Source organism: Pleurodeles waltl, chromosome 12, assembly GCF_031143425.1.
Source record: "Pleurodeles waltl isolate 20211129_DDA chromosome 12, aPleWal1.hap1.20221129, whole genome shotgun sequence".
Classification (NCBI taxonomy): Eukaryota; Metazoa; Chordata; class Amphibia; order Caudata; family Salamandridae; genus Pleurodeles; species Pleurodeles waltl.
The window spans coordinates 516,633,965-516,650,877 of record NC_090451.1 but is presented as its reverse complement, the minus strand read 5'-3'; the positions used below and the strand labels follow the sequence as shown (position 1 = coordinate 516,650,877).

General features: G+C 40.2%; 1 protein-coding gene across 1 annotated transcript in view; it reads left to right on the top strand.

Moving 5' to 3' along the window:
* CNGB1 (cyclic nucleotide gated channel subunit beta 1) overlaps nt 1-16,913 on the top strand; it is a 1,925,718-nt gene that overhangs the window by 119,890 nt on the left and 1,788,915 nt on the right. Inside the window, exons 4-6 of the mRNA XM_069217388.1 lie at nt 10,090-10,174; nt 10,549-10,669; nt 12,654-12,678. Coding sequence (XP_069073489.1) covers nt 10,090-10,174; nt 10,549-10,669; nt 12,654-12,678 — 231 coding nt within the window. The remainder of the gene's footprint in view (nt 1-10,089; nt 10,175-10,548; nt 10,670-12,653; nt 12,679-16,913) is intronic.

Genomic DNA, 16,913 nt, shown 5'->3' with positions numbered 1-16,913 from the left:
AACAAACAGCGTTCAAGACAAACTGCAGCTACACAAACTTAACAGAATATACAAATCATGATTCAAAAAAGCTAAAAAAAAAAAAGGTACTACTCAGACAGAATTCTAAATGCTAAATCTGCAACCAAATAAATTTTATAAAAGTCTCAATTAATTTCGAAAACCTACATGCATGGAAGGAAGTCATCCCACTACTCAAGATTTCACAAACAAACTGGCAACTCATTACACAACCAAGGCAGACACATTGGACTCCTATTTAGAACAGAAGAAAACCATCAGCACCAACCCCTTTCCTAAAATCCTCTCTAAGAATGAACCAACCCAGCCTCTACAGTCCTTCAAACAAATATCACAGGGTGAATTTATGGATTTGGTCAAAGCAAGCAGGCCTTCCAGTTGCCCTTCTGACCCTTGTCCACCACACATCTTCAAGAACATTCTTTTATCTACTTCTGCTGTCACACCTGTAAGAAGAATCATCAACAACTTTTTAACTACGGGAACAATTTCTGAAGATCTGAAAAAGGCATACATACGTCCACCATTAAAGAAAACAACCTAGTCCCACAGGACACCAACAAGTACAGACTAATCACAAAGCAAACTGATAGAAAGAGCAGTATTTGCCCAGATGTCACAGTTCATTGAAGACAATTCCATACTCTCAGACTTCCATACTGAATTCCGCCCAGGAAGAGGCACTGAATTGGCACTCATAGTGATCTGGGATGATCTTAAAAACACAGTCGACCACAATGGAGTTCCTGCACTACTTCTCTTGGACCTCTCAGCTGCCTTTGATACAGTTGACCATGACACCCTAATTCTAAGACTCCACGAAGCCGGCATAGAAGGGACTGATCTTGACTGGATTACATCCTACCTTCAATACAGGACTAACATTATCTATTCTCCACCTTTCTCATCCAAACTGTACCTCACAAAAGCAGGGTCCCCCAAAGATCAATCATCTCACCTTTGCTTTTCAACATCTACACGATATCATTACCAGAACTGATCAATGATTTTCAACTCACATGCTACAACTATGCAGATGACACACAAATACTACTTAAATTGGAATGCCCCAAAGACATTGAAAACTCACAAATTTTCAGTTGCCTCAGAGCCGATGATCAGTGGATGACTTGGAGCCATCTCAAACTAAATGCTTCCAAAACAGAAATATTCACATGGAAAAATTATGACCCACTGTGCGCCTGGCCTGACGATCTCGGACCACCTCCTCAATTATCCAAGGAAGTTAAAAACCTTGGAATTACCATGGACTCCAAGTTAACAATGAATGCCCAAGTGGACAAATTATCACGAACAAGCTTCATCACCTTGAAGTTTCTGCGATGCATCTTCCCCCACTTCGGATTTCCACACAAGATGCAGTCAACTATCTCTCTTATACAATCCAAACTGGATTATGCCAATGGCCTCTACCATGGATCATCTCTGTCTATTATGAAAAAGCTACAACGTATTCAGAACTCCGCTGCCAGGCTACTATTACATGTAAAGCCATAAGCCCACATCTCCCCTGCCTTCAGAACACTACACTGGTTACCCGTTGCCAGAAGGTCCACCTTCAAGCTGCTTTGTTTCACCCACAAAGCTATACATGGAACAGGACCGCTTTTTATCAGAAACAAAATAACCAAATAGACCCAACAAAGAAACCTCTGCTCAAGATTGGCACCCCGCCTTAGAACACCACCATACAAGAAAAAGACTACAGGTGGTACATCCTTCTCATTTCAAGCAGCCAAACTATGGAATTCATTAGCCCCAAATATAAGAGCCACGGATAACTATCTTGTCTTCAGAAGACTACTCAAGAGTTGTCTCTTTCTTTCATAACCACCATTTTCAAACAGTAATGAACTGCATATGCCTGTGTTGAGAAATATTTTTAATCTAATTATATGTATATTCTAAATATGTATAGTTCTTCAGGAAATATGAATCGCTACTAGGTCACAACAATTACACACATACACTTTAAACCTGTTTAACAAATGTGAATTTACTCATGGTTAAATATATATGTATATATATATATATATATATATATATATATATATATATATATATATATATATATATATATATATATATATATATATGTATATATATGTGTGTGTGTGTGTATGCATGTGTGTATGTATATGTGTGTGTGTGTATATACATATATATGTGTATGTGTATGTTATTCTATGCTTAACATGTTCATAGGTCATTGCATAGCTCCTAGATAAATTGTTATATTAGATAGTTATGAATCCCTGCTCTCGTTTTTATATCACACTGATCAAATGTTTTATTATCAGAAGCATTTCCCTACTCAAAAATTGAGGAAAGATAAATAAATGTTAGAAAAGTACACTTATTAATTAACTTCAGATATTACAAATCTTGAAAGCAGGTGTTTATACAATACTACTTTTCTTCTAATATTATTGTACCCATTATTATATTCCTTGAACATATATTCCCTTATTATGTATTTACATATCTATTTATTTATTACTCTAGTCCTCCTGTACTAAAGCAAGAATTTAATCAAAATAAGTAAAATAAAAACTATAAATAAAATTCAAATTATAAATAAGTAAATTGAAATTAAAAAAATAAAAATAATGTATAAATAAATTAAAGAAAAATAATGATAAAAAATGTGTATATATATATATATATATATATATATATATATATATATATATATATATATATAAAAACTTAGAATCGGCGTTTCCTTATCTGCACCAAACCATCAAAGGTGCTTGTCTCGATACGCGCGCCATCGCGTATTATGTCAACACATTTCTCCCGCAATCAGGAAGAAAGACAGCACTCCACGAACACAGTTCATTGACTTAATCGTCTACAGGGACGCGTTTCGGCGTTGCCGCCTTCTTGAACCTGTCGGCTCGATTTAAATACTCACATGGTGGCGTTATTAACCAACCAGCATACATTTCAAATAAATCTTGCTTATTGTCAGCATGAAATATACCACTGATGTGGTCATACACAAACAAGTAAGACATAATTAATTATCCGATCTTGGCAGAGAAAAATAAACATTATATGAATATTACATATTAAATAAATAATTGTAAATCCTTTTGGACTACTACATTAATGTATGTGCCATGCATTTCTGTATTCAAAATACATCTACAAAATTCAGAAAAATATTTTTATGAATGTTATTTGGTCCATCAAATATAACTGATTAGCTGGGCAGGTTGAAGAAGGCGGCAACGCCGAAACGCGTACCTGTAGACGATTAAATCAATGAACTGTGTTCGTGGAGTGCTGTCTTTCTTCCTGAGTGCGGGAGAAATGTGTTGATATATATATATATATATATATATATATATATATATATATATATATATATATACATGCAGTTATAAATAAATAAAAATAATAATATAAATGTACTCTCTTGTAAGCTTTACTTTCTCTACCCATCTCCATATGTCATGTCTCTATCAATCTATTCTCAATCCCCACTCTGACTCATCCCAAACACATTCTAATACTTTCATCTCCAAAATAACCCTGCCTAAGCTCTTCCCTCCTCTTCCACATCTAGCTCACCCAAACCTCAGTTTACTACAATGATCTCCCAAACAACCCTTCTAAATTCTCCCTTATTTATCTCACCTTTGACTCATCCAAAACCCCTCCTGCTACTATGATCTCCCTACCCCTTTCCACAGACTCTTCCCTCTTCCATCTCTCCTTTACTCATCCCAAGCCTCATCCTATTACTATAAACTCCCAATTAACACTTCTGGATTCTTCCCTCTTCTATCCCTCCATTACTCTAGTCAGTCCAGCTAACAAATGCACATATCCTCTGCTCATATTAACTCATAATAATACTAAAACTGTACTCATATTTCCCTATACTATACTAATCCACCACTCTTGGGTTCCGGAGTAGCGTGCTACTCGCCAAAAAGCACTTTGAAGCCTCTTCAAGGGTAGTAAGCAATATATAAATACTATTACAATACAATACAATACAATCACCACAATGTATTTCAAATACATCTTGTGTTATTCCTTGTTGATTCACGGATGTGCTTAGTCTATTCAGACCTATAATATCCATCTACTAAATAGCTATTATATATTTTTTTTAAATGTTTACCTGATCATGTGATCGCTCACTCAAGCTGATTTGAAAGTGTAACAACTTCAATTTATATAAAAATGTATTTCTTTTTACCGAATAACCAAATTAACTAAAACATGTATTAATTTACAAAAACCTAAATCTGAAGGTATTTAAAAATATAACTAAAATAAAATCTCAAAGTGTTAACTAATACAAAGCAATCAATGCCCATATTTTAGTACAGTTGTCAGTTTTAGCTTGCGTTTTCCCAAATCCTATACAATAGTTCCTAAGTCTGGAATCAGCCTCTGATTTCTTAGTTTGTATATGTTTGGACAGAGTTTGCTAACCATTGCGCTAAATGACATGCAGTATTCCATCCAATAAATTTGTCCTACTTTTTGACAAAAATGTTTTTCATTAGTTTCAAATTCTCCTACAAGGGGCTATAGTAGCTATTCATGTATTGTTTGTAACTATAAAGTTAAAACAGACTAAAAGAGTAAACTTTCAGTAAACTAAATGCCATAACCAAGATGTTTTAGTCGCATCTCCCCAACATTCATCAATGCAACACTGTTTTAAAATCTAACCTCTGTTGCGTAGGTATACAAAGACAGCTCAAACAAAGTTTGCTAAGTTTACAGTAAGACACTGGATTTATTCTGTGTATTCATTTTTGTGGGGAAAGTACTGGAACAACAAGGAATGTCTTTAGCCTTCACTTGATAAAGTCTCCTCTCTCATTTTTGGGAAGTTTTTCAATTGCATAAAAATATAAAAACCTTCCTGTCTGTCTCCATCATACTCAGCAAAGTAAGCAGTTTTTGTGTACCTCAGACCAGAATTCCTCAAAGCATATACATATTCTAACATCCTAACTTTTAACTTTTAAATACAACTACATGTGTACAGTTTGGAACAGTCACAGCAGATGAGCTATACAGTAAGAGAAGAATACCATTTTTTTTAAAGACTCAGAATGTTAAGCCTACTTTTCTTCTGTTTCATATTAATGTTGTTAAAACTTCTTTTCTCATTCTTTCAGTCTGTTACAATCAAAATTACAAGTATACAGTGGCCACAGCTAAACACCCTGGCAGAAGGGGTGGAGGCCACATGCCATTACTACAAAGTATTGTCACTGAAGCAAATCCATAAAACAATATTGCTCATATAGTAATCAATTACAGATCTTCAAGCCACCTCTTTTTCCACCAGTCCATGGTCAGAGTAACGCCAAATGGTGCAAAATTGCAGCCCAATGCTTTTCCAGTTAATTGCAGGATCAATTCAAAATTATACAGAAAAAAAGTTGTGAATTAGGCAAAATTCTGTGACATCTAAAAGCATTCAACTATATTCAAGGAGGCTGGCTGATCTCCCCTCTAAAAAGTGCTTCACAGATCTGAGGCCCAACTCCTATAGAAATATACAATTACACAATTTCAAGAGTCACCAGCCCCATATCATTTTGCCTTTGAATATGTGACAGATGTTGCAACTTATTCTTAGTATGCTTCACAAAGGAACCTAGATTTGACATAAAAGGTAAGAGCAGTCTGTCAATATATGTTGATAAGCTCTCCACCAAACTACCTACAACATCCTCAATAGGGCTACCTACTGGTGGCCCAGTGGACTTGTGTTTGTTGATTCAAAACTAAACCAAATTCCTTTTTTCGAAATGTAAACTATATTTTCAATTTTCACTGCAGAATTAACTCACAAGTGGTATGATTTTTAGTTGATTATACTCTTCTTTGACACACAAACAATTCTACGTTTACCCCTTTCTCAGAACCTTTGATTGCTGTACTATCATTCACCCTCAAATGTTAAAGTACCTCATATTTAGATGTAGTAAGGATACATTTTATGTCTCTTGTGTTCAAATCTTTGTCAATTCTGTCTATACTTTTATAGAAAAGCAGATTTTAAAAGGCATTAATGTTCTTAACCTCTTAGCTGCTGGGCGTTTTCCTCCCCCAGTGCTGAGCCCTTTTTTGGCTATTTGGGGTAGTTCGCGCTTAGGCCTTCATAACTTTTTGTCCACATAAGCTATCCATGCCAAATTTGCGTCCCTTTTTACCCAACATCCTAGGGATTCTAATGGTACCCAGAGTTTGTGGTTTCCCCTGGAGGAGACCAAGAAATTAGCCAAAATACAGTGAAAATTTCGTTTTTTAAAAAAGAAAATGGAAAAAAGGGCTGCCGAAGCAGGCTTGTGGTTTTTTCCCCGAAAATGGATTCAACAAAGGGTTTCTGGTGCTAAAATCACCATCTTCCCACCTTTCAGGAACGGACAGACTTGAATCAGAAACCCACATTTTTCAACACAATTTTGGCATTTTACTGGGACATACCCCATTTGTACTATTTTTGGTGCTTTCAGCCTCCTTCCAGTTAGTGACAGGAATGGGTGTGAAACCAATGCTGGATCCTGGAAAGCTAAACATTTCTGGAAAGTAGACAAAATTCTGAATTCAGCAAGGGGTCATTTGTGTAGATCCTACAAGGTTTTCCTACAGAAAATAACAGCTGAAATAAACAAATATTGAAAGTGAGCTGAAAAAAAGCAATTTTTCTCCACGTTTTACTCTGTAACTTGTTTCTGCAATGTCAGATTTTTTAAAGCAATATACTGTTACGTGTGCTGGACTCTTCCGGTTGCGAGGATATATAGGGCTTGTAGGTTAATCAAGATCCCTAGGTACCCAGAGCCAATAAATGAACTGTGCCTTGCAATGGGTTTTCATTCTATACCGGGTATACAGCAATTCATTTGCTGAAATATAAAAAGTGAAAAATAGGTATCAAGCAAACCTTTGTATTTCTAAAATGGGCATAAGATAAGGTGTTGAGAAGCAGTGGTTATTTGCACATCTCTGACTTCCGGGGTGCCCATACTAGCATGTGAATTACATGCCATTTCTCAAATAGACATCTTTTTTACACACTGTCTTACATTTGGAAGGAAAAAATGTAGAGAAAAACAAGGGGCAATAACACTAGTTTTGCTATTCTGTGTTCCCCCAAGTCTCCCGATAAAAATGGTATCTCACTTGCGTGGGTAGGCCTAATGCTCGCGACAGGAAACGCAACATGGACACATCACATTTTTACATTGAAATCTGACGTGTTTTTTGCAAAGTGCCTAGCTGTAGATTGTGGCCTCTAGCTCAGCCGGCACCTAGGGAAACCTACCAAACCTGTGCATTTTTGAAAACTAGAGACCTAGGGGAATCCAAGATGGGGTGACTTGTGGGGCTCTGACCAGGTTCTGTTACCCAGAATCCTTTGCAAACCTCAAAATTTGGCCAAAAAACACATTTTCCTCACATTTCGGTGACAGAAAGTTCTGGAATCTGAGAGGAGCCACAAATTTTCTTCCACCCAGCGTTCCCCCAAGTCTCCCGATAAGAATGGTACCTCACTTGTGTGGGTAGGCCTGGTGCCCGCGACAGGAATAGATCACACAACGGTCAATGTTGGTCCTTACATGAGGCAGCTGTTGACCCTGGGGTGATCCATTCCTGACGCAGGCACTAGGTGTAGGCACTCAAGTGGGGTAGTGTTTTTTATCAGGACATGTGAGGAATCACTGGGTGGTAGGAATTTTGTGGATCCCAGCATATTTTGTGTGACAGAAATGCGAGAAAAATAGTTTTTATTCAACATTTCAGCTTTGCAGGGTATTCTGGGTAAGAAAACTTTAGGGAATGCACACAAGTCACACCTCTGTGGACTCCCCCGAATGTCTAGTTTCCAGAATGTTTGGGTTTAGTGTGTTTCTCTATATGGCCGCCGAACCCAGGACCAAAAACACAGGTGCCTGCCTTACAAAACCAGTTTGTTTTGCAATAGATAATTTTGATGTCTCCACAATACCATTTGGGCGGTGGAATTTGGGGCTGAACTAAATTGGGTAGCTCCCAAGAGAGCACTCTCTCTCTCTGCTTGCCGCCGCATTCACCTGCTCTCTGGGTTGGGCTAACCCACTATTACCCAGTTGCACAGACTGCTTGCGAAGGGACAGCAGGACTGTCCTTATCACCTCACTCATAATTTACTGGAAGAGGAGTTATCGAATGGGACTCCTCCGACTGAAAAATCACTCCAAGAGTCTGCGCCATTGTCCTCTCCCTCAGATGCTGTCTCAGTATCTGATGTCTCAGTCTCTGATCCTATGTCAGAGCTGTCCTCTATAACCCGAGTGACGGCAGCAGTCATCCATCAAGATGCCATCTCCGCTATTGGCTAAACTGTTGCTCTAAAACACTAGCCTACGTAGACAGTCACAAAATCGATGGTGTGTGTGAGATACGTGCAACAGTAGAGGCCACCTTACCTGCGCTTCTTCCCTCAATCAGCACGTTCTTTCAAGACACTCAAAAAACACCTTGTCACATACCATTCGTCACAGTCTTTAGCACCTCCTGCGCCCAGTCCAACATTCATTATTGGTGCTCCCACTCCCACCTCCTCAGATTCCCTCATTACCACCCAGCAAAAGTGCCCTTCATCTCTCCATAGCCACCCTCCACCCCGCACATACATTTCATTTGTATTATAGCGCAGGTAATGGCTGACTTTACTAATGTACTCAGCTATTTACATAAAATACAGATTTGCTCTTTGCAGTAGGCATATAAACCTTCTGCGCTTCTTTATGGCACTAAATCTGCCACTAGACAAGTCTGACCCTTTTGTAGCAGAAACATAATCACAATACTTACTTGACTTTTTTATTGCTGCCTAAAAGCTACAGTTGAAAAGCGTCAGTTGAAGTATGTGCATTGCTTTGAAGACGCAAGCTGCAACTGCAAGACAACTGGTGGCAAATCTATATATATATATATGTGTATATATATATATATATATATCACTTTTATATGTGGGTCTGGTTTTCCTGGGGGCCGATCGCAGCCCCCAGGGAAACCACACACGTATTGACAAAAGTGATATATATATCTACATAGATATATCTATAGATATCTATCTATAGATATATCCATGTAGATAGATATAGCTACATAGATATATCTATATATATATATATATATATAGATATATATATTTTTTAGTTGTTGTATGGTTTCCTTGGGGCCAAAATGGCCCCCAGGGAAACCCTACAACAACAACAAAAAAAATTGCCCCCACAGGGGGTCGCCCTGCCCACGGGCAACCCCCTGCCCATTTATTTTTCTTTTAAAAAAAATATGCCCCCGGGGGGGCGGCCCGTTTTCTGAGGGGGCCGACCCCCCCAAGTGAAATCCCTGGTGTCTAGTGGTGTTTCCTGGCCCCCGATCGCAGCTGTGCTGCGATCGGGGGCCAGGAAACACTTTCAGGAAGGCCTCGTAAGAAAGGGGAGACACTCCCCTTTCTTACAAGGCCTTCCCGAACGTGGGGAAGGCCGTTTGTGGCCGTTTTCCCCTTGCGCCCGCTTCCTGCTCCGATGGGGAAATCCACAAAGTGACGTCCGTCACAAAGGGGCGGGTGGGGGTCGGGGGGAGACACGGAAGAGCTTCCGTGTCTCCCAGGGAACAAAAAAAATAAAAAATCCTCGGGTGCGACGCACCTGAGGATTTATTAACCCCCTCCCTGGTGTCGGCCACAGGTCGTGACCCGCACCAGGGAGGTAGTGCGGGCGTCGGCCAGTGGCCGACGCCCGCATTTAAAGGGTTAAAATCACCTAATCGGGAATATCAACTACTGTAGTTTTTAATATATTGTGGGATCGGTCATGTTCCATTCCAGTAGCGCTGAGATACAACTGCTATCAACCATTGTCCACTGAAGCCTCACTGCTCCACTCTTTTGGTTCCAAGTACACGCATCAGTATAGAAAACCTACAACTTATGTAATCTGATTGTGTATTAATTTGTTGACCTTCATTTAACGTAGAGTGCTTTTTTCATTTTTTTTCTGTCTGCTGCAGAAGCATTGGTCAAAGCTGCTACTGAAGCTGCTGAGTCAGATACCCTGGGAGCAGGACAAAGTACTGAACCTGATTCAGAACAAAGGTTTGTAGTAATGTGCTGCTGTTAGTCTACACTGCATTAAAAGATCTGCAGGAACTTCCAGGGACACTGTGTGTGGTGAATAAAGACTTGATCAGAATCAGTTATATCTGTTAATATAATGGATGGAATTCCCTAAAGCTAATCCATACAGGGAATGCCTCTCCTTAAGAAATGCTATGAAATCTTCTTGTACAGAGGTAAGAGTATTGCTATAAGTACCTTATTTCTCCCTTGAATAAGGAAAAGCGAGGGTCAAAAATGTAACAAAGTATGACATATCAGATCAACCAAAATCCTCTTATATAGTTCAGTGAACTAGATTTTCACTGCCTTTGTTACCTGTTGTTGATAGCCTTCTATCTTTCTTTGGACAGTGTTGCAGGTGGAGTGCTAACATGGCTTGCACAAGGGCTGGGAAAAGTTGTTCCTCAACCTGTCGACAGTCCCACTTTGTCTCGGGCCATCCGTGAGGGTGGGGATGACACCACTGACCAGGTATGTATGTAGGAGACGGAGCCTCCTATTACTTGCTGTTCCCCTTAATCGTAGTGCAGGCTAAGGGCTGGGCACGCTACCCTGTCCAAGTACAATGGATCTGGTAACTCTAGCAGGATTATAAATGATATGTGGTGCCCCACATGTAACGTCCTCCCAATAAACATTAATATAACTGTTTTAGCTGTGCAGGAACTGAGCCTTACTTGTCTTCTCACCACAGAACAAGGACATGAAAAGTGTACCTTACTTCGCAGTTGGGAAGCTACTGACTGGATCTAGGCTGCACTCTTACAGTGGACAACTTGGAAATTACTTTTGAGGGGAGGGGGTGAGGGGTGAGCCTCCACCTAGACCTGTACTTGCCCTTGGTTCATACCTCACATACACCTATTGGGAGCTACACTCAGACAGCCCTAGAGGTCTGTACCTCTTCTCTGGATTTAGCATTTGGGATTCTGACGACTTATTAGTTCCCTGATTTATTCCTTGCACCATTTTCTCCAGCTACCCTACCCTTGGTCCTTCCTGCTGCTCAGGGCTGAAGCATGTCATGCCCAAGGGAAGACCAACATTTTCGTGTGATGTGCATTGCAACGTTTGTGGTTCTGGTGAGAGAGATACCATCAGCCCCCATGTCACTCACTAGGGAAACTGCATCATGTGTTGACTGAAAGGATCCCTCTTCCAGAATCTAATGTACACTCAATATCTGGTTTGCACCAAAGACTAGGGGCACACCCACAAAGGATTTGTTAGGAAATTACAAACGTCTTTGCCTAACCACTGAATTGGTAGCTGTACAGTGATGACACTGCCTGAACACCCACTTAGTTTCGCCAGTGAGTCCATACCACCTTCTTGACAGAGGTATGGAAGACCATTCCCCTAAAGGAACGACTAGTAGTGACTCAGAATAGGGCTAGAACCTATGTTCGGTACTCTGGACTAATCTTGAGTCATGTTCCCATCCTAAAAGGCTCTTCTCAGACCATGGCATTGAAAAATGGCATGCAAATTGTTAAATACATACACAAATAAATCCCCCTCCTCAGAGGCTTCCACCACTTTTTCAGGTGACTCCTTATAGACCGACTCATCTTCTAAGAACACTAGCCACATCAGACTTCAAGCACATCCATTGATCTACCACACCATTTATAGACTGTTGTTATGGAAGTGTGTACCCTGGGGCACTTTCATCCTTCGAACAATGCCATTGTGCCCTGTCACCCATTCACATCACTCACCCATCCATTCATTTTGTACAAAGGAACATTACACATGGAATACATTTTTCGCCGCATCACAGTGACTGAAGATCTGTGAAATTGGATATCCTTAATGGATCCAAGTGGAACATTTTGTATTGAATTACAAATTTTCAGGGGAACACGTTTTCTCTTACATGTCACACTCACTGAGCCAAGAATGGTAATAATCATTTCTACCAGGAAAGGTTGTAATTTTCAGAGCAGTGGCACCCTAGAGGCTGAAAAGGGGATAATGTCATTAAAGTAGTTACCAACTACACCATTAGGTATTTTCTTATGTGTCTACCTTCACCTGGAATGAGTGAGTTTAAGGGTGTGAAGTATATTGCATGCTGCGCAGATTAGGGGTTTTGAGACACTGTACATATTTATTACATAAGCTTTATATGTAATAGTTTCTGAAATGTAATGTCCCATTTGATTTTAAATTCCCATATATGCTAATTGTTTTGCCTAATTTCTCTTCTGAATTAAAGGAGCCTATGGTTCTGTTTGACACAGATTCATTAATTTGCTTTTTGATTGCATATATCTCAGAAGTTATTGAAAAAGGCAAATTATAAAAAACATTGCGTAAAGACTCTTCAAAGTGGTTGAATTTGTTGTTTCTACTCCTACGAGGTACTTGATATTTCTTCTAATCTTCTACTGTGTCCTTTCAAATTTCTGCGTCTACTTTTCTGTGGAAACACCTTGGACCCAAACTTCAGAAAGATAAAGACTTGGCTGCTGAAGGTAAATTTCCGGACACTTTCTGGCTCACTATTTCTTGAGCAAAAGCTAGGAATTATATCAGTTGACACAGTTAATTCAGCTGGTAGTATGGCTAGGGGAGTTAGTGTTTGAAGGTTGTGTGGCTGGAATATACTCTACTGCAATGTGGCCTGCATACAGCCACTGGGGAGTATGTGCAGCATATAAGGCAACTGGTGCAGCTGCATAACGTGAACATTTTGCCAGATGTGAGATAATAAATGGAATTGAAAGACCCACTTTTATATAGGATTTTGGACTTGCAATTTAGTTATAGTATGAGATTAATTCTCCAAGTCAGAATCAAGAATACAAGTATATTTATTGGTGCCCTTTTGCCCTGGAGATCAAGGGCATCTTGTTAATGTCTTTTTTGCATGAAAACTTTGAGACTTGTGACTGGACCGCTGACACATGTTTCACCCACTAGTGGTGAATCCACGTGGAGCTTTTTCAAGGCTAGTCGTATTCATCAATAGAAATCCATAATTTCGGTCAATACAAATATTCAAATTTAGTGGATGGTGAATGTACCTAGCTGAATCTCTGGTTGCTATTACGGCGTGTCAGTCCAGCGCCATGTTGGATACATACGTCACGGTTCTAGGTGCTAGAACAACAAAGACAGTAACAAGATGCCCTTTATCTCCAGGACAAAAGGGCACCCATAAATAAACTTGGATTCTTCATTCTGACTCAGAGTATTAATCTCATTCTATAACTAAATTGCAAGTCCAAAATCCTATATAAAAGTGGGTTTTTCAACCATTTATTATCTCATGTCTTTGATTTGGGGGAAACTGGTCCACACCCCCTTTGACAACCCACAATATGGAATATAACAGGAGACAGATGTGTTAGCAGTGGGTAAAGAGGTCCCTGGGAAACCCCAAGCCTATCCATGGACATTTGGGTTTGGACCAGGGTTGGTGGTGTGCATAATATGGAGACAGTTGTGCCTCCGGAACACAGTTTGCCTCTTCGTTGGAGCTGAACCCCCTTTACTTCACAAAATTCTTTTAGAAGTCTATGTCACCAATTGAGACACTCACGGATGCAGTAGTCAGATCAAAATGTATACCTTCATACTGGAGTACTGTGGTGGGTGGTAATAAGAGAATACCCCAAGCTTTAATCTAAAGAGACAAATTCTTCCTAGTAGAGGAGATTATTCCAGAAGAGAGAGACAGATGATCCCATCCACTCTATGCTCTGATGACTACTGACCCAGTTGGGGACTCTTTGATGATGAAGCACACGTCACTTCAGAAATTCTTCTTTTGTTGTTCCTCCATAGAATGTTGTGCTAAAGTTTTAAGTAGAGTTCGAAACATATTAAACTGGTAAGGGTATTTTCTTCTGATTCATAATAAACATTGCCATGTAAACCCTCACACACATCATGTAAAGAACATTGGAGGATCCTCCACTATTGTCACTCGCACTGTTCCATTCTGAATAATTGCGTCAACTGCTTCTGGTGCACACCTTCTCAGATTGCACTGTCAAAGCTAATCAGAGGGCTGACCTGACAGGAGCAGTAAGCTATTGTGACTACTTCTCGGATTGGCTCCTATAGTACCTAGCTGATGAGGTTGAATATGCTTGATGATTACCCATTGTAAGTAATTGATCACATAAAGAAGGGCTCCTGTATGCTTTGTTGTTGGTCATTACTGGACTCTACAATGGCTGCAATATGGTTTTCAGGCCTTCGTGTGTGTCTCAATTGCAACTCCTTTTGCTTCAGTGAGTTTTAATCTAAAGGCACCCGCTTACCTACCCCCAATGATGTCTTCCACAGCTGGTAGTGGCCTAGTCCAAGGAGGAAATTGTGTCCCTGAGCAACAGAGCTTTGAAGTTGAGACTGCAGGGACATCCAAGAGAGTACATCTAAGTCTCCTGACGCCTTAGCACCGGCTGTGTCACTTCATTTTTACATTAAAGGGTCTCCTGGGTCTGGATTGCGCTTGTTGTATCAAAAGGCATAACCTCTTCTTTTCGGCCATGGGTGTAAAGGTGGAACAGGGGGAAAAAATGTCCTAAATGAGGAACTGGCACTTATGCAGGCGCGAGGCACAACTTCATTAACTAATTCTTGCCCTCGGACACCATGGATTATGAGTCATACACTTTTCATTGACTGTGTAAGAAACCTGGTGAAACTTCATATGCACTTGTCATGCATCTTGCATCTGGGAGCGTGACTGACAGACTTTAGTTTAAAAAAATACAATGATGAGGACGCTCTGAAATAACTATGGAATGCTAACATCGAGTCATTTGCATTTAGGAAGAAACTCCTAAAGAAGGTGGTGCAGTTCGAGGATATTTTGGACATGGCCCAGTTGGCTCACGCAGCAGATCTCAAACTGAAGTAATGGACTTTTCCAGGGAAACAAACTGCACCAAGGTGAAGTCTGCTAAGTCAAATATTCCCACCCCGAAACTCATGCAAGGATTGTGCCATGTTTTGCTGCAGTCTCCTTCATGGCAGCAATTGCTCAGCATTCAAGGGGAAATGTGAAGCTTGCTGGGTGAATGATCATGTAAGGAAAGTGAGCACGGATAGCACTAAGGCATAGCAGAGCAGCCCCTGCATGTCTCCTGTAAGCTCTTTCGGGGCACTCAGAAGACAAAAAATCAGTGATCCTGGATCCAAGCAAGAGAGTGCCTCAGGTCTGGAGTCTCAGGAAGATAAAGGTATTCCACCATGTTCATGGTGAACCTGCTTGCCACCATAAAGGTCTGATTCTCAGGGGCACTCATCTGGTTATTCACAAAGCTCTGAGATGACAAATGGTTATTCTTGCCCATGAGGTCACGTCAGAATAGTAGACACCGTAAGATTACTCAGTCAAAAAGTATGTCTTCTTTTTCTGTGTGACTTGGTTAAAAATATGGGAAAGTACAGGGAAAGAGTATGCCAAAACTTAAGCAGTGACTGTGCCTCTTAAGTGCTCTTATTGTCCCTTTTGCCCCATGGCATATTGAAGGAACGATCCATTTACTTCTTCCATCCTATTCCCACTGAACAAAATACATTGGTCTCCCTGGATGAATAATCCAGGTTCCCTGAGATCATGGCCACACTTATCACTGTAGCTGATGGGCTCATCCTTGCACTAAACAAGATCATTGCGTCATTTTGGACACCATAAGTTTTCAAATCTGACAATGGATCTCAATTCAATTGTAAAGGCGTCAAATTAACTAGGTGGGTTTTAACCACTGAACAGATCACACCACCCTGCCCAAAAGCCAGAAGCATTGTGGAACGCTTCATGGCTACTCTAAACAAACCAATGCAAGTTGCAAAGGTAGCAAAAGTACCCGCCGTCAGAGTTTTTGATCAGTTGCTGAGAGATTAGTGTAACGTTCCACAAGCGTGCAAGTGTTTGCTGGTGCTTGGCACCATAACTTATTTCAAAACACTACCACTTACTCATGACAGTCCACCTTATGGTGGGGCTCGCTGTCATTTTTGAGCAGTGCTCTTCTGTAAAATGTTCAGTATACTTTTTTTTAAAAATACAACAGCGGGTACAGTCCATGCTTACAGCTAGAGGTAACCTAGAATAGTCTGAAGTGTCATACCAAATATGGCATTGCTGGCATCAACCACTTTGGCCTGCTGACAAATGCCTTGGGCCCTGGTGCTTAGATTTTCACAAATTAAGCACTGCACTCCATTCAGTACTAAAAGCAAGTCTCTGGCCAAGCTGTTGTTCGAAAGAAAGATAACAACTGTAATACATCAGGCTACTTCTGTAAAATCTCTGGATCATGAAGTTCATAAAAGCGATCTTCACAAGACAAATGTAACAAAAAAAATTGCAGACAAGAGAAGAGACAATCTGTCCTACCTGTGCCAATGGGATATGATCTTGCCCAAAACAAAAGACTTGCAAAAAGACAACTCATCGATTGACCACTACCCATATTTGATCACTGCCATTAAAGGATATATGCTCATCATCTGGACAGATGGGCACATGCCAACAAGAAACTCTTCTTATTTCTGTATTCTCCATGGTGATCCTATCAAACTTTCATCTTCTGACCAAGGCACAGACGCCGAGGATCTCATCGAAGACAACCCCATATTTTGGAATTCCACATTTGCCTCCGTGTCTGTTAGCTCATCTTCTCAGTCTCTGAGTTCTGCATCTTCTCTACATCGTTCCTGTCGAACCTCGTCACTTCTCTGCTCCTCT